This window comes from Mercenaria mercenaria, chromosome 11, assembly GCF_021730395.1.
Source record: "Mercenaria mercenaria strain notata chromosome 11, MADL_Memer_1, whole genome shotgun sequence".
Classification (NCBI taxonomy): Eukaryota; Metazoa; Mollusca; class Bivalvia; order Venerida; family Veneridae; genus Mercenaria; species Mercenaria mercenaria.
The window spans coordinates 61,399,760-61,419,029 of NC_069371.1; the positions used below are offsets into that span (position 1 = coordinate 61,399,760).

General features: G+C 34.1%; 1 protein-coding gene across 1 annotated transcript; it reads right to left on the reverse strand.

Annotated features, from left to right (window-relative positions):
• Positions 1-4,066: 4,066 nt before the first annotated feature.
• LOC123531780 (uncharacterized) lies at positions 4,067-14,726 on the reverse strand. Its single transcript, XM_045313023.2, has 5 exons — positions 14,569-14,726; positions 9,592-10,260; positions 9,092-9,274; positions 8,111-8,179; positions 4,067-6,947 (listed from the first exon to the last, which is right to left on the reverse strand). The coding sequence occupies exons 2-5, from the start codon at positions 10,247-10,249 to the stop codon at positions 6,166-6,168; spliced, it is 1,692 nt and encodes a 563-aa protein (XP_045168958.1). The 5' UTR covers positions 10,250-10,260; positions 14,569-14,726; the 3' UTR covers positions 4,067-6,165.
• Between the last annotated feature and the right edge of the window lie 4,544 nt (positions 14,727-19,270).

Below are 19,270 nucleotides of genomic sequence, written 5' to 3' on the forward strand. Positions count from 1 at the left end.
GTGCTGCCTCACTGGAATATCACGCCGTACCCACGTGACATGATATCCCGCCCAGTCACATTATACTGCCATCAGGCTAACGAGTCCTTGAACTATTCTATTACTTCTGAACCTACTGTTATTACTATTTACGTTTTTGGTAAAAGCAGCCAGGGAGCTAACCCACAACCTCGCGTCCTCGAAGTGCCCGCTGTACCACTAGGTTACCGAGTTTGAGACAGATAAAATAGAACACGCAGATATTCATGTCTGAGAAAAAGGCAGCCAAAATAACTTTGCACCAAGATTCCTTCATTACTAGGTTTTAATGTAAAAAAAAAACATAACTGACAACAGCCATGAAATAATCTTTATGCAAAACATTTTTTTCGTTGCTCAACCACACGCATTTAATGACAAAATTAAACAAATACGGGGTTGTTCTATACAAAACCCGAAATGGTATATTCTTTAAATGTTTCAGCTGTTCTCTTGAAATCTTTAAAGTTTATTAAGTATTCTAGCAAATTATAGATTATTATAGATACAGTTTTTAACACAGAATAATAACTAAGAACGTCGTCACAAGGAAGCTGGTTGCGGCGGATGCCTTTTTTGTAATATATTATATAACTCATCATTGACATTATGTCCCAAAAACATCTGTGACATTTTTCAAGATCACATCACCTTTACTTTTTTTAACATAATATTATCTTTTATATGCATGACATTAATGCTAGCCTGAAACATTTTCCCACATTAAACAACTTCGGCTTTCCATTCATTTTCTTCAACAAAATCAAACGCTGTCTACTATTTGCCAGTTAGAATAATCCGTCCGAAAGCTCTCTCATTTTTCCAATACCACTAATTTCAGAAACATTGGTACCACAATAGTTAGTTTTTTCTTGACTCTGTCCCAGTTTTTAAATTTAGCCTTTTGTACGCTTGGCTAAAATCTTGTATACTTAAAACACACAAAAACCGGGAAACGATGTTTATTAAGCGTACATTTTCTATTTAATGTCCTTCAGCTTCAATATGGCTTGTAATCTGGAGCCTAGGTGAGGCATTTGATAATGTTTGTCCTCCAGAAAGTTGTCAGTTACTTGTGGAGATCAGATTGAGATTGAGATAAAGAATCCACGGACACTAATGTCAGTCGTATATAACCGAAATAATATGGTTGTAAAACAGCATTAAACTCCCGCACATGTCCCACAAATCAACAACACAAAGCAATATTAATAATGTCTCATAGCAAAGAGCAAAAACCACATCAGGACAGTATTATTTGTTAGTTGTAGAATTACTTCCATTTTTTAGTAAGAAATATAGTACACAATATGCTTTTAGCTAAGCTGAACTTTGTACAGGGTGATCTATTAGGATAGGTGGATTTCCGGGCATCCTTGAAATAAGCATCTTTATTTCTGAAACTACCGGTCAGACCTGCACCTACCTTTGTAAGTAGCATCATACTATAGAACTTTCACGAGTCCACAAGAGCTCAAAAACATTTTAACAGTATCTTCTGATAAACCACTAAATGTAGTTTCACCAAACTTGATATATAGCATACATTTATGGACCTCTCTGCAGTTTCTTCAAATGGTTTAGCTTGGCCAATTTTTGGCGCGCCAGAACTAAAATAGATTTTCATTAAGCAGTAGATGGATCTTCAATGAACTTAGACCTCTCTAAAATTTCTTCAAATGGTTCTGGTTCGTCCTTTTAAGGGTACATCAGATCTAAAACTAAAATAAAATAACTGTAAACGACCTTCTCGTAAACAACTTGCTGGATCTTCTTTAAACTTGGTCTGGACCTCTCTCAAGCTTTTGCAAATTCTTTAAGGACCGCCAGAGCAAAAACTAGAAAGAGGTGTTTGAACGACATCTTTTCATGAACCCCATGACAGATTTTCACCAAGCTTTGTCTGCAGTCACCAGAGCTAAAAATAGAAGAAAACTTCAAACGTCTTCTTCTCATGAAGCCGTTGATAGCTGTTCCCTTAACTTGGTCTGTTGTATTCTTGCATATATTTGTATCAATTTTGTTCAAATTGTTGCGCATGGTCACTTTTTGGGGCCGTCCGAGCTGGAATAGAAGGGAGAAACTTGTTGACGGCTCTTCGTAGCATCCCTGTATGGATCTTCCACAAGTTTATATAAATAGTTATGCCTGACACAAACGTTAAAACGACATCTTCTCATAAATACCTTAATATTGCTTCACCAAAATTAGTCTGTAATATTTTTAGGGCCTTTGTTTACTTCTTGTTAGTTTTGTTTAAGAAAAAGAAATGCGTTCTTTCTTTCTATCTTTATTTCAATTACATGCAAAAGAAAAATATGCTTACTGTTACTAACATGACAAAGAAAAGGGTGCCTACTGTTACCCGAAGTTTGTCGACCAAGTTGAGTTCATACGCCTGATATTTAACCTTTAGCCTGCTGGCGGCAAGGGGTTTTGCCTTTGCGACCATCCGTGCAAATTGATCATGGTCTGCACTGTTCGCTATTCAGTCAGTACATTTTCAGTGAACACACCTTTGAATTATAAGTGGTATTGCCCAAACTAAATGATGGACCAGTCCATTTTAGAAATTTAGCAGGATAAGGAGACAGGAACATCATATACTGAATATAGTGAAAACTTATGCTATCACCAAGCATACAAGGAAAAATAAAAGAATGCCAACATCTTACATAACGTTTGGTTAAAAAAAAAAGCCTATTGTTACAGTTCTTACATATTTTTTAAAATGTTCTAAATAGCGACATAGAATAAATAAACTCATATTCCTTATCAGACTGAACATGATTTTTATCCCCACTAAGAAATTGCAATCTGTCTTGTCTGTCAGTCCGTCACACATTTTAGTCGGGACCATAACTTTAAAACAGTTGGAGAAAAATTAAAGAAACTTGTCACGATGATATATGACAATGAGAGAAAAAATCGGAACTCAGTCTTGAATATTTCTGAATTATCTCCCGCTTTGTTCCTCATTCTATATTTTTTATCTTTTTTATGCTGAAGGGAATTAAAAGAAACTTATCACAATGATAGACGGTATAGAGCATAAGAACTAAACCTTTTTCTGAAATAATTTTTTAACTCTTACCTCTAATGAACTTGTCCATCTTAACTGTTAAAAGAGGTGCTTACCAAAACGTTACTTACTGAATGGCGAACAGTGCAGACGGATGTGCATGCTGATCTTGGTCTGAACTGGTCGCAAAGGCAGAATCACTTGCCGCCAGCAGGGTTAATTATCTCCTTTTTGTATTTGTTAACAATTTAGCCAAGAAAAATAACAATGCAACTACTAAAGGGAATTTACAGGAACTTTCTATCATGAAGAGAACAGGAGTTACAATTCTACCTTCGTTATTGTTTGAATAATCATCCTTTTTAACTCATCAGTGCACAATGTGCTTTTGATGAGATACAAATGTATTGTGATTACTCACTGTCTGCCGTTAGTCAACATTTCCTTAAACTACATATCATTTTAAACCATTATATTGGTGAACGTTGTAAACTTGGCATGAATGGTCCTTTGATGGTCCTTACCCAAAGGTTCCGCTCGGTGGTATATAGGGATCGGCGGAGCTAGAAATAGTAAAATCTCTTACGTTTCATATTTTTGGAAATGCAGTTGGATATATTTATATCATAAATTAAAAAGAAAACAATATAGGTGAACATGTTACCAAAGCTATATTCCTAAAACAGTTGATCCATCCTTTATCAAAAGTTAAACCTCTATAGTGTAAGTCATTTTTTACTTTGTAAATGTTTTATTAACTGAAAAATGGAGTTGTACAAGGAACATGAAACTGAAACAATATTCTAATGAAGTTTGTAACACAGTATTTTTCATCTTATCAAAGCATTACCCGGGCTTACATCGGAGAAGGCAGAAAATAAAGCTCTTTGAACTAGTACAATATTCCTTACTAACCTTATTCGGAAATGTGACGAAAACTGTTTTTATTTCTATCATGAAACATTTTTGTCAACGTGAATATAACCATTCTAAGTATGAAAGTTGAAAGATAACATAAAGACTATATCACAGAGAGGAAATTTAATGAATAAGGTAACACAATAAGAGAACATCTGATGAGTATTTGCATACATATTTGATACAAAACATATGTAGTATATTCGACTGAGAAGATTTGATGAAGAAAAGTTGAACAGGGACACACTTATGAATAACTAATGGACAATATGTGACAAAGTGACACATTTTTAATTTATTGGTCATTTTGTCGAAAGCAAGCAAAACAATGATAATGATCAGACGTATATTCTTTGACCCTTACAGGTAACAATAAGGTAATAAAAATTAAAAAAAAAATAAAAAGTCGCACAGGATTGCCACTCGGTGACGGCCACTGTGTTGGAAGTTGTGTTATTAGGATTAAACAATCGTAGGGCGGTCAACCTTACAGGCACCAAGAACAAACACATTGCTGACGCAATTGTACATTTACAGGCTATCCGATTCGTACACGTTTTGCAGAGGAGATATCCTGTGACTTTAATGTCGCAGTATTGATCCGCAAAAGAATGAGTGCACATTTTAGATGCAAAGCTAATAACCTTTTGTTTCTTATTCCCTTTGATTAATACATGAGTACATTAATTCATTTTTATTTTAGCAGATGATCATTGACGTTGGTGCACTTTTGACTGCATGACCTCCATCAACATGATGTCATAGGTGACGTACGCATACCTGATTTGAAATGAACACTTATGTTTGGAAAATATTGAAAGATGTTCCATTGCTGATAAACAAAGTAGTTAAAAATGAATATGTAACAATATTAGTTAGATAAATTCTACACATTATATGTGTACTGTAGTCAATACGGATTTACTGGTTATGTGACTTTTGATTTACGGGTGACCTTATTCCAAAAAAAAACATCCTGATACGAGACCCTCGTAAATACCTGCTGCATATAAGTTTATAAAACTCCGATAAAGACGCATTAGAGCAAGTTGATAGAAAAGAAAATTTAAAAATAAATCCGAGGGAAATCCTGAATTAAACGGACTGTGCCAATTACTTTAATGTAGCGTTTAGTAAGATATGAACATAACACTTAATGTTCAGTTTGTATTATACCCTCCCTTCAAGTCCGTTTGTAAAAACAGGTAAGTTACATATCAAATAAGTCAAAATGTAACAGCAAGGTGGAAGGTTTCAACGAACACATAAAAGATGTCACTCAGTATTTGTAATATCAATCCAATTAATCACCTTTACACGAAATACATTTCATGTGCCTCGTAATAAATTGATTTAACACAGAACACGTAGCACTATTCCATAACTATAGCCAGTTTCGTCCAGTGTAGTGACACGCCTCTTGCAATTGACACGCCTCTTGCTATTTACTTTATATTCGATTGTTGTGACTAACATCATGCCAAGAAACTGTTCTTGTCCTGACCCTCTACATCTTCTAAACAAACTTCAATATCTCTAAACCATCAATGTCATTCGAAAACTTTTGTTTGACATATTATTTTATCCTTTAAATAGCGACTTGTTACGTGTAGTTTTTCGCTAACGGCCTTGTAATTACTTATATACCACAAATGCCAGGTAAACGACATGAGTTGTGACGCAATAATTCATTTTCAGAAACACAATACAATGTATACTAGACTTTCAACGGGTTTTCCAGGTTTCACAGTCTACAGTAAGAGAATTACTATAGAAATGTGGACCATGGTTTTACATGAGCTTGAAAAATTCAACTTGACAAATATGTTTAAAAGTAGTATCATCTGACAATGTCAATTAGTAAAAGTTATAACACATTTTCAGTAGCATGTGACCACTTGTTATGTACAGTTTTTTACATATGAAATGTGTATGACGTTAACATTTTGTAAGATGATGTATCAAACTTCAGATAGATGATATGGTTTATAGGGTCAGTATCATTTATACTTGACCCATTATGGAATTTTTATTCGAGTTCTCAGTCCGTAATTAAGGGATTACTTTAGAAATGTTGGTTATTGATTTTCATGAATCTAAAAAAATCAGACATTTTCTTAAAGTTGTATCATGTAGTAAAAGTTAATCTGCACGAAATTCGTCGTTTTTTTTTTGGAATAAGTAAAAGAAATATGACAATAATCTGGTTAATTCTGGACTACCCATCGTTTGTTATAAGAGCGTCTATTGAAAACACCCCAGATTCGCTTTCCCTGTACCTGAATAATTAACGTTAACACATTTCCACAAAGAACAAATATACCTAAAAGTAAAAACCATCGACTAGGATCAGTATCAACCAGATTCAACCATATCGTGTTCCAAATCAATGCACCTGCGTTTCCTCCAGCCCCTATGAATCCTGCAACAATACCAACACGTTGTAGATGAATGTATGGAACAACGGCGAAAGTAGAACCTTCAGACATCTGTACAAACAAACTGAAAGCAACCATAGCTATAATCGCTGTAGGTATTGTCTCCATTTGGCTAAATACAATCAGTAATACACCTTCTCCTGTCAGACATATTAGGTGCGCCAATAACCGGCCAGGGATTTGTAAGTATTTCCTCAACAAATCGGAAAACATTCCACCAAGAGCTCTTGCAAACAAATTCATCAAACCAAAGAGAGAAGCAATTAGACTTGCGGTGTCCTGTGATAGTATACTGCAAGGATTTGGATCATCTGACGGTACAATGGTCGTAGTGCTGGTCATATTTGTGGTGCTATTGGTTTGTATAACGTCTTGTAATCCTTCTGTACAACCTTCCTTCTCAAATTTGTACAAAAAGTACAAGTTCATGACTGTATTAACTGCTATTTCAACGCCGAAGCAGAGGCCGTATTGGATAACAAGAACTGTAACTGTAATGATCAACCAGATGTGTTTCCAAACCCAATGCTCTTCACAACCATCTTCTGTATCTGTCAAAGGAATAATATTTACGTTAACATTACATGGCGCTTAATTTTCTGTAGGCATTGCTCTGCCCTGCCAGTCTATTAGTCAGAACTGAATTTATCATGTAAGAATGATCGTAGTGACTGCTGTTCTGCCATCAACATGTTACTTACTGATATCGACAAGACATGTCGTTAATCAATGTTTTTAAAGTTGGTACACACATATAAGCGTTTTGAAGCATGTTTAATACATACATTTTCTTAAATTAGCTCAGTATGACTCGGTGCCGTCATATTTTCTGGTCCTTTGTGACAATGGAGTCCATTTATTATGTTATACATTAATAGATAATAAAATCGTTGAGAAGATCTTTTCGAAGCATGGAAAGCGCAACAAAGCAAAATAGTACAGTTGGTTTGAATGAGTCTGCACAGGGGAGGTAATTAAATGTAAAATATCCCTCACGCCTCCAAGCAAAACTGACTAGACTTCATGAGCCAAAAGGACCAGACAATATAACGACACCGAGCCCATGTTCAGGGAGACTTTTTACAGCCGACAATTGGCACGTAAAGACTGATGATAGTCAATGAAAGATCCTTTGGAAGCATAAAACGTAAAATGTCAAAATAATGTATGTTTTAGCATAACAACGACTGTATATATTATAATAATTCTAATACTTTTAATAAATTTTAGAAGAAATAAATTGCAATATTTTATTTTAGTAATTTAAAAAGCAACCGATGTTAATGGCAGCACACTTGGCACTTTATAGTGATTTCGTTATTTCTATTTAAGGTAAAGAACTGCCTGTCAAATATGTACAATCTAGTATATACAGATATGCAAGAGACACGAATGGAGTAAATGTCTATGAAACATTTATGCTTAAGGTAACGTATGTTACATCAGAACAAACATCAAATGATTGACCAGAACCAAAAACCAAAAAGTTGAAATATGTTTAATTTGCAATAAGGACTCAAATGATAATACTTTATGAATAATTTCTAGATATAACAAATTCAGTTACTTTTCAATATGGAGGCGATCTTGGCAGCCATCTTGATTCTGCAGCTAAACAACCAAATGACCATTAGTTAGAAATCGTTTTGGAACACGAAATGAAAAAACAAAGATTTGTATTTTAAGTTTTAAACATAATTAAATATTGACTTACTGTCTTCCGTGTCATCTTGTACATATGGAACGTTATCTGTTTTGTCTATGGTAGAAACTGAGTTTGTCGCTGAAAATTTCATTAAACATTAACATTAATTATACAATGTCTTTGTACAGCAAATATATTGTTTCAGTTACATCACGTTTTAGGTTACTCAACAATAATATGCACTTCAGATGTACACAGCATACCAAATTGTTAAAATTCGATAACTTTAGTCTTCTGCTGTGTAAGAAATGTAAAGATAACATAGTAATTTACGGAAGCATGGAAGGGACATCGAATTTTTTTTTATATTATATCGTGACCACGAGAAAAAAGAAAAAAACGAAAAACATAAAATGTTATCTCGTGGCCACGAGATATAACTAAGAAAAAAAAACATAATTTCTTAATTCGTGGCCACGAAATATAACTAATAAAAAAACACAATTTCTTAATTCGTGGCCACGAAATATAACTAAGAAAAAAAAACAAAAAAACATTTTTTGCTAATTCGTGGCCAAGAAATATAACTAAGAAAAAAACAAAAACGATTTTTGCTTATTCGTGGCCACAAAATTTAACTGAGAAAAAAAACAAAAAACGAGTTTTGCTATTTCGTGGCCACGAATAAGCAAAAATCGATTTTTTTTCTTATTAGCAAAAAAAAGTTGGGTTTTTTTTTGTTTTTGCTTAGTTATATTTTGTCGCCACGAGTTAGCAAAAATCGTTTTTTGCTTTTTTCTTACTTATATGTCGTGGCCACGAATTAGCAAAAATCGTTTTTGTTTTTTTTCTTAGTTATATTTCGTGGCCACGAATTAAGAAATTGTTTTTTGTTGTTTTTTTTTCTTAGTTAAATGTCGTGGCCATGAGATAACATTTTTTGTTTTTCGTTTTTTTTTCTTATTTATAACTCGTGGTCACGAGATAAATTAAAATAAAAAAATCCGATGTCCCCTCCATGCTTCCGTATTAAGTTGTATTAGAACTCACCATTCTGACTTTGTTCAAAAGCTGTGTTATCAATCCCCTGCTGTTTAGCTTTAATTTCGTCATCTATGTAAGCCCTTTTGTCATACTTTACCCTCTGTCTATCAAATCCTTCCTTGTCGGGATGCTTCATCAGTGACCATTTACCTTGTGGGCAATCATCCGAGGTCCATAAAATGAGTATGCCTACAACACATGCCTTTGTTAGAGTACAAAATGAGCTACATGTTATAGGATTGTATGTTTTCTTGAATAGTATTTAACATCATTTTAAACAAGAAGAAGGACCTATATGGCGGCAAGTTTTAATGACGTAGGATGATCTCTGATACATGTAGTAGCATCAAAACTGGTACAATAGTCTAAAATTTTCATACATAAAAGTAGAGACATGGGGGGTAATAGGGGTATTCTAATGAATATGTAATTTTGGAATCTGAGTGTTCCATTTATCTAAATGCATCACGGTTGCGATATATGATTTATATTAAGTTTATACTAACCGAACCCAATAACAATAACAGCCGGAATAACGAGAGCAACTTTCCAAGCCAGAAATTCATCAGCCCCACATAGCTTGACCAGTTCAAATAGTGCCGTCATGATAATGAACGTAAATCCACCTCCGAGATTACCCCAGCCTCCAACTAAGGCATTGGCAGTACCAACGATCTTCACATTGAACATAGCAGATGTCCAGAACTGGCAAGGTATAAATGTACCTCCAAGTACACCAATGCAAAGACGAATTATGATTAGACCTACCCCATCTTTTACTAAACCGCAAAATGCTAGAGGGATGGCACCTGCGATCAGCAAGCCCGACATCACTCGTTTTGGACCAAATTTGTCACATAGCGGACCAACAAAGATACGAACAGCGATTGTTGCTGAAATACTTGCAATACCGGATCGTGCAACTTCTTTTTTAGAGAGACCCAGCTCCTTCCTTATCGTTGGTATAAGTGGCTGAATACCAAACCATGCTGTAAAAGCAATAAAGAAGCAGAACCAAGATGTATGAAAGGCGCGCATGTGTGGTCTTCGTAAACTACATATTTGAAAAGATTTGGCTTTTCCAAGGTCGTCGACCTCAATACTTTTGGCTTGTATCTTTCTGAAGAATTTGCAGCAATCGTTATTTTGCTCGGTTTCCATCATGCTTTTTGAATCTGCAAGAACAGTTTAAACATATAAATGTCTGCATTGTTATTATGAAAATAATACAAATCCGATAGGGCCGCTGTATTAAATCCACACACTGTATCTCTTAAAGGGAGAATGTCAAGAAAAGTTCTACATGACATTTTCAATTAAAAACTTATGATTGGCTTTATAAAAAAAACGAGAACATATGAAGCCTTAATGGTCCCATATGTATCATTGCAATGACAAAAAATAAGTTTCAAAAAAAATTTCTATTGGCTATTACATCTAAATCAAGAGGAATCAATACATTGATAAATGAATAAAATATATTTGAAATATATCTTAGCATTGCTGGAAGAAAATATTCAAACAAGGATAAATAAAGCTTTAAAAGTTGTCAAATACACTCCAGCGAAAAAAGGAGACAGTTTTGTATACATATATTTAGAGCATACCGAAAATAATGGGTCGGTAAGCATCAGTTATTTCTGTTTTGTTTTCATGATGGTGATCGTAACTTTGTAAATTTAAATTGCTACAACAAAGGCGAAAAACTAATAATATACGATAAATTCAGAGTATCTAGAGTAGATTCTAGAATGATTTACATTATGACAACTGATTTAATAGTATAATAATATTATGCCAGATGTGGAAATAAAGATAAAAAGGGAACTTTATTTATAATGACATTATTTAAATGATACTAGTTTAATTAACTACTGCAAGCTAATTACTGTAAAATTATGATGTCTATATAACAACGTGTCTGCTGTCAAAAGACATCCACGGTTTAGTTAATTGTCAATATTAGGAAATAAATGAAAATATATCTGTGCGACGCGGTTTCTGTTGTTGTTGTTGTTGTTGAGATGATGTTGTTGTTTTCTTGATTGTTTTTGTTTGTTTGTTTTTACTTTGCTTTTTCGTTTTTGTTGGTTTGCAATAGACATAATTATAGTTTTATGTGCGTTTCAGCCTTTAAGATGAAGATCCGTATATTATTTTAGACGGCGGGTACTGGGTAGAACCATCGCCCTCTCGGAAGCAAGATAAATGGCTTGTCCACATGAAAGAATTTTAAATAACACGCTAGATTTCTAACACACAGCGATGAGGGATAAGCAACCTTAACAACGCGGCCATAAAAGACCCCTAAATGAAAAATGGCAAACATATTGAAAGACACAGTACCGCCAGAGCAAGGTTAAAAGATTGTAAAAGTATACAAAGTTACTGTCGACATGGCAATGAGTTCTATAATTGCACTGAAGAAAAATAAATGTTCAGATACTACAAGCCTTAGTGATATCGGGCTAAAGACGAAAAAAAGTCTTTCTTGCTCAATTACAATGAAAATATTTTTTTATTTATTTTAATTTCTGAACTTCAATTAGAGGTGCTCCACTGCCGGATCGGTTCAGTGCTTAGTGAAGTATGAAGGTCTCAATTTGGATAAAAATGAAATATTACAGAAATTGAAGTTAGAACCGCACAAGATATTACAAGTCAAAGTAATATCCGGTAATATAGTATGTATTATATACATAAATATACTGATGTTACAAAATGAACTTTAGGACCACTGTAATAAAGTGTTTGTCGCTCTATTACAAAAAATATAAATCCGTGTACTAAGCTTGTGATCTACAATAAAGGTGTTTCGCTTCCGAACTGAATCAGTGGTTAGTGTATGATGACGATCTCAATTTGGAAAAAAAACGTACAAATAAAATGAATATTAGGGATTGGTCGTTTCAATGAAATATCTACTGATTTTTTTCTTTAATTGTATCAAGGTTCAGCGATTCAGGAAGTTTGAAAAAGTACGGAAAGATTTTATTATCTAACTTATTTCCAAGGTTGTTCTTACATCCTTGTTCGTTGTATTTCACGTATAAAGGAAAAAGGAAACGTTTCACGAATAGTTTAAGTCTGAAAACATTAACAGGGTTAATTGATGCATGTCAAAAATGGGTATTTAAGACAGGCTGTAAGACTTGTCTTAACAACATTCAGGTCTATTTCTTCTGCAATCATTTCATATAACGCGCAGAATTGTTTATCAGGGTTAGGAACGGTTTATTTATCTTCAATTCACTTTTGCGGTTTATACTTATGTATTTATAAGAATAATTTTTTAAGTAAGTAGAGTAATGAAAACATCACTTTTGTTATATTGCTTGAAGCTTTTTATGGCAGGATTTATGGAGAACAGAAAATTTATATGTGTACCGTAGAGATAATTTAGTTATCAGATTTCCTCTCCTATTGTGGTTACCATTCAAAATGACTGATAGCGAAGGAAAATATCTGCTTTGAACGATTCGTTTCTATTGGTCACTTTTCATAAAGCCAATTGTCTTACATGTTTCATTGTCACATGATTGTGTTTCGTCGCCGGCTTCTTATTTATAACAGAGAAAAAGCTGGAAGCCATACACTTCCAGTTTTTTTGGAAATAATCTGTGTTTTAATTAATTAATCGATTAAAAAAAATTAATATAGCTTTTTACACGTTTCGCTACATGATTCCGGTCCATCTCAACGGGTCGGTATCACGATAGCATTTTGATTGACAACGAAATAAAAACAGCAGCTTTCAAGTGATATGGAAGGGGTTTTTTTACCTTGCTTTCTAAGCATTGCTTTCTGAGCGGCCTTTTGACAAGTTGAGTGGAAAGCTGCAGAGACACGTTCTAAATGAAAGATGATTGATATTTCTATGGCACATGTAAAATTATTGTATGTCTCGGCAAAGGTTAAAGTTAAATCTAAAAAATGGATAGATCTTTCCAAAAGTACCTTTGCTTTTCAATAGTTATGCGTAGTACGCAGGGAATTATATATGAGATATATCATGTTTTATTTGCCTGTGGACAAAGGGAGCAACAAAACAGCTAGTAACATATCGTGCGGTCTTTTTTATGTAATACAATGCTAATAAACGAGCTGGTGACTAGCTTTCTTCAAAAAGATAACCTTGTTTACAAATATACTGTAGGTTCACACGAACTCTATATGTATGAAACTAAAGAGAATCAAATGACGAATATCACTTTTATGTGCATATACTGTTTCACTATTATCAATTAAATGAAATAAGATAAAACTTCACTCCAGGACGACAACAGAAAGAAAATATTAACAATGTCGAGTGTATAAAACCTTGAAGAATGCGATGCTAAAATAGCGATTGTATATGATATCATTTTCAGTTTGTTATTTATATTTCATTTCGAGTATTTCGTTAATTTCCCCTCACATCGACTGCGAAATAAGCCCATTACAAGGACACATACACAAGGCTAAGCCGGGAGTCAAACCATAAATATTTCAGTTAAATTTTATGCACCAGTAATCAAATGTCACATAAATAAATGAATGATTCCTTCCTGGACGTCCTTTGTGTAAAACATAACGTCTATTCAAAGCAAGTCTTGGTGAGTGGCGACATTCGTACCATTCTTTTTGCCGAAAAGAAGGAAGTTAAATATTTCTTTAATGCATTCCCTATTGTGCACCGCACCGCTACTGTCGAGCATGTATTGATAAACTGCGTGATATTTGCTGATATTTGAGTAAGGTTCAACAAAAAATGAGTCAAAGTATGTATTTATCCACAAAATCGAGTCATCCGATGGTTGTTCTAATAATTTTTGTATGTTTTCTACGTCCATTTAAAAGTTCGTTTGATATTCAACTTTCTATACATGCTTTGAACGAGTCAGTTTCGACGTATTTCATGGCGGAAAGCTACACAAAGCAAAAACGGTATATTACATCTTACAATCTGAATACAGACCTCATATGTCTGAGGTTTGTTACCGAAGGAGAACTCGATGTAAAAGTTGATGTAACTTTACGAGGCTCAAATCTGATCATTCAGTTGTTTGCGTGGCCATATCATTTAAAGGGCTAAACCAGATTTTGGTAACAATATTCAGTTTTGTTTAAATAAAGCATTATCTGCTCATCCAAATATTTGAAATCTCAAACAAAACCCTGTTATTGTAATTTTCTATGACAAAAATGTGCAAATAAGCCGTATATAACCTTCTAGATAACGTATATAACATTAAACTGGTTGTACTGTATAAATTACATGCGTGCGTGCTTGCATATACCTGGAAAATGCATTAAATAAATGAAAATTAAAAAAAATGAATAATTACAGTTATAACATCTGCATAAATGACAGTAGCTATATAATTTTCCGCTTAATGTCCAAACTTTTAGACACAACAACCGGACTAGGCGTTCGATGACATAACACGCAATATGTAAAAACGTTTACATTCAATTTACACTTAATAAATTTGGTGACATACCTGTAAATTTTGAGATCCGATCAAATACGTTCGTCAAAACAATTTTTTGAATGCACACATTAAGCCAAAGTACAAATATTGTGATCAGCGTCCTTGTACTTATTCAGTTATTCAGTTAAAGCGAAAAAAAGGAATTAACATCCTGTTTTATTAACCGCTTTAATGCGTCTACCATCCCGTAGTTTACAAGTTTATTTAAATCGTATATTCGCGCATATTTAATAGGCAAAAAGTACATTTAATTCAAATCAATGCAATGAATTATACGGAAACGTTTCATAGAAACTATTATATAATCATCCATTGAACATAGAGGCACTATGAAATATCATCAAAGACTCAAAAATAGTACAAATGATATGAAAATGGTATTGAAACTGGGGAAAAAATCATGCTTTAGAAGCGACTAAAATAGTTAGTAACTAATAAAAGCATTTACCCACAGTAACAAAAATCATACGAAAGTGTACTCCTTAATAATGAAAAGACTTATGCAACCTATTATGCAATACAGAAAGTAATAAACGTCCCGGGGGCCTCCGTGGTCGAGTGGTTAGAGTCGTTGACTTCAAACCATTTGCCCCTCATCGATGTGGTTTCGAAACCTCATTTGGGGCGTAGAATTCTTCACGTGAGGAAGCCATCCAGCTGGCTTACGGAAGGTCGGTGGTTCTACCCAGGTGCCCGCTCGTGATGAAATAGTGCACGGAGGGGCACCTGGGGTCTTCCTCCACCATTAAAGCTGGAAAGTCGCCATATGACCTAAAATTGTGTCGGTGCGACGTTAAACCCAACAAAATAAATAAATAAAAATAAACGTCCCAACTGCATAGATTATATCATGGTATTCATATGTAATCAAACTATAGTAAAAATACTGAAACAAACTTTCGACCAATTGAAGCAGGTTTTGATGGTTAATTTAGTTAATTCGTACAACCACCATAAATTTATGTATATTTTCAACGTCAATAAAATTCAACATGGCATCCTAAGCTTCAAGAACACATTTCTAGGACGTTGGTAATCATCACGTTCTTCGTTTTCGCGTACCAGAGGTCTACCACGGTTCCCTGGTTAAACAGGATTTGGACGGACCGCTGTTGAATGAGAATGCACATTTTTAAGGCATAAACTCCCGTTTACACAAAAAAAAATGTACAAATAGAACAGATTCCGCCGTCGACAACAAGATTTTCATACCTCCCTGTCTGAAGACGGAGATATTATATCACATCTAAATTCAGTCAGCGTTGATCAATGTACATGTACTGGCATTAGAACAAATATATAAAACTTGGTTTAAAGTTAAGTTATAAATAACTTTTAATTTCTCTGTTTGTTTCTGCCAAGCCCAACTGTGGCCAAGAATATTGAGTTTTTTAGCACCCAAGAATATAGAAACCCTTACTGCTATTCACAACAAAATCACAAAATAGATTAGATAAAAAAAAATGAGTATATGATATATTTTGCGTATTAATATGCATGTAATACTACATTTATAATGTGCAGAAAACTATTCAAAGTTTTTGATAAATTAATGCCACGCTCAACATCATTTGTTTTGTAATCCAACTTGTATAAAAAAAATCATTTTACTCAGTATATTTATGTCAAGAGTTAGAATCCTCACCAGACATTTTGCACTGTACTTTCATTGCTTTGTCAGCCATTCTAAAATACATTGGGAAGAAAGTCATGTTCCGCCTAAAATTATCACGAAGGTTGACATATGTTTTGTTAACTTTCGCCATTTATTACATACACAACTTCAAAAACCAGCAAAATGAGTGTCCAGTTTGCAGGGTTCGTTTCAGCCGCTCTTTTCAGTTTTCTAGTTTGTAAAGCGTTTTCTTGTGTGTTTGAAGTTGACTGTACAGACATGAGAATATCTGTTTGAAATATATAATAGCAATATTTAAAATTATTCCTTGGTGAGTGGGTTTTACCAGATATTCATGAAAGCCGAAGAAAATGTCGTTGCTAAGGAAACCGATACCAGTATATATTATTGACATGTTTTGCCTTCTACGGCGAACCGATCAAAAATTTGTTTATTGGAAATGTTACGTTGAATGCGAAACCCCGATAACTTTAAAATTGACAACGATGGATATATGCTGGTTTTTTTAAAAATATCTTTCTTAACATAGACCAGCTGTAAATGAGATTGTCAACTTTAAGTTCGCGGCAAGATAGCATATCTTCCAGTGTTATGAATGTAAAACAATCAATCAAACTGTAATTTGCTTGTCAGCCTTGAGTTGATGCAAGTGTACATGTGATTCATATGAATATACGAATATTTAGTAGAGTGATGTCATTTATTAAGTCCTGTTTGTTCGTGAATTTTAAAACATTTTTTAAAAGAACGAGTTCGTGTTAAGGTCCGTATCAAAAAACCTGTCCGTATCAAAAAACCTCACTATGACAAAGTTTGAACTTAAAATATAACTTAGGAGTAAATGTTGCTAAAAATAATTGTTCACGCAACATGTTTAAGAACCTGTGTTTAAAAGAGAGGCATCGATGTTATATTTGCACGTGTACTCGCACGTATGGAAAATCTCTAAACAAAGTGATAAGCCTCTGAACGAATTTGTCCGAAAATTTTAATCGTGTTGCTCGCTACACGTAAAACTGAAGTTATACCGCTCATTGTAATGTTCTGAATTTTGACGTAGCAGTACAAAGATGAAATCTCACTGTCTCTAAAAAAAAAAAAGACAACTAGCATTCACGAACAGAAATAATCCCGAAAAATAAAACTAGTAATCTGAACCCGTGACTTGATGCTGAACTTTAATCATGATGTAGGGCCTTTGTGGTCTGGTGGTTAAGCTCGCTGACCTCGAATCACTTGCCCCTCGCCGCTGTTGTTTGTAGATTTCTTTCAGCCGCACCATGAGAAAACCAACATAGTGCATTTGCGACCAGGATGGATCCAGACCAGCCTGCGCAGTCTGGTCAGGATCCATGCTGTTCGCTTTCAAAGCGGATGCGCAGGCTGGTCTGGATCCGTGCTGGTCGCAAATGCTCTATATTGGTTTTCTCATGGTGCGACCCATTTCATGTGAGGAAGTAGTTTAGCAGGCCCACAAAAGGTCGATGGTTCTACCCAGGTGCCAGTCCGTAATTAAACAATGCCTGGAGAGGCATCTGGGGTCTTTTTCCACAATCGAAAGTTGAAAAGTCGTCTGTGACCTATTATTGTAGCGGTATGACATTAAACGCTTAAAAACGAAACAAGTAGAATAGAATATCTTGATATTTTACTGTGAATTTGACGCTTTTAGTAATTTTGGCATCATTTAGCTAGATCTGAGAAGAAACTTTTGCAGAAATTGGTACATAACTGTGCTCGTCATACGGAATTATTGTAGAAGCATAATCTTGCAGTTGTTAAGACAAGACTGTTCAGTCCTAGATACAGTCTGGGTTATAACTTTTGCCATTCCTTAATTTTGTCATAAGAAGTGAACTTTAAACATAACTTTTCGTTTAAACATGCCCCTCATTGAAGTTGGCTTTATTTCGCGTGAAGTATAATGAACACGGGTGTAAAATAACCTTGAAATAAAGTCTATTTACATGCTGATAGTAATTTTTACGCACTTATTCATACTTCCTGAATTACTGAACCTTAAAATTGTTCAAAACTAAAAAGAAAATACATCAATTGGGATTTCATTAAAACGACAAAATTTAACCTACTTTAGATTCAGCAAGAAAGAATAAATATGAAACATCACAATTTTGTATTGTAAATAATGGTTTGAAAAGCCCAGCTCGTTCATTTGAAGATACCACGGAATTTCAACGAAATGTAATACATAATAGTGCATTTAACATCGTATGTTATGAAGATATAAATCATACATTTACAGACCATAGGGCTTACTATTCCTTAATTGTTCTAAACATTTTATTTAGCTGACATCAGAAAACTAGCAATATGTATAGATTATGGTAAATATATTGAAATGTTCAAGAGCCAAAATAAGTCGTAACGTATAACTAAATTATTTAACATGCCAATATTTGAACAATAACTGACTTAACTGTTAACAATTAACAGTTTCCATATTGACCAAATAAAAGATTCACATGCAAGGTAGTGTGCGACTTGCTGTAATATATTTTGTATATAGCTACTGTCTTGGGTTGCATATTTAGAATACTAAGAAGTAGGTAAACCTATAACACGGTTGTCAACCACTTTTAAGATAAAATGTACTTCCTGTTTCGGTGAAGTTAAGGGTATTAACAATACTGTAAAACCATTATAATTCGTGAGGAACTTATTTTCGTGTATTTTGTGATTGTATCAATCCGAGACGTAATCTTGAAACTAGCCGTATCACGAATTCACAATGTATCCTCCACAAAAAAAAACAAAAACAAAAAAAAAAAACTTAAGACTGTACTTAGAAAATACTGCAAATAAGGGTGCTTGATTTTTTGCTGGAAAAAAAAAAAACAACTGGACTTAACACAAATTTTCATAATGGAAGTCTATGGGAAAATCACAATTGTGATAACATTTTCGCGAATAGAGCTTTTTTCTACAATGCAGATTTTAATGAAACTTCTGACAGTCATAAGTATATATATTGCCTATAAAATAGTGCAATAAAATGTACAAGTATAGGTCCGTGTGCTTGTTTTCGAGATATTTGCCAATGAGTAAAGAGATCCG

Excerpts from the sequence above, each read along its gene's own strand:
- LOC123531780 (XM_045313023.2), bottom strand. The coding sequence starts at position 10,249 with ATGATGGAAACCGAGCAAAATAACGATTGCTGCAAATTCTTCAGAAAG. Across the intron at positions 9,275-9,591 it reads TGTTATTGTTATTGGGTTCG|GCATACTCATTTTATGGACC; the intron begins GTTAGTATAAAC and ends CATGTGTTGTAG. Across the intron at positions 8,180-9,091 it reads TTTTGAACAAAGTCAGAATG|CGACAAACTCAGTTTCTACC; the intron begins GTGAGTTCTAAT and ends TGAAATTTTCAG.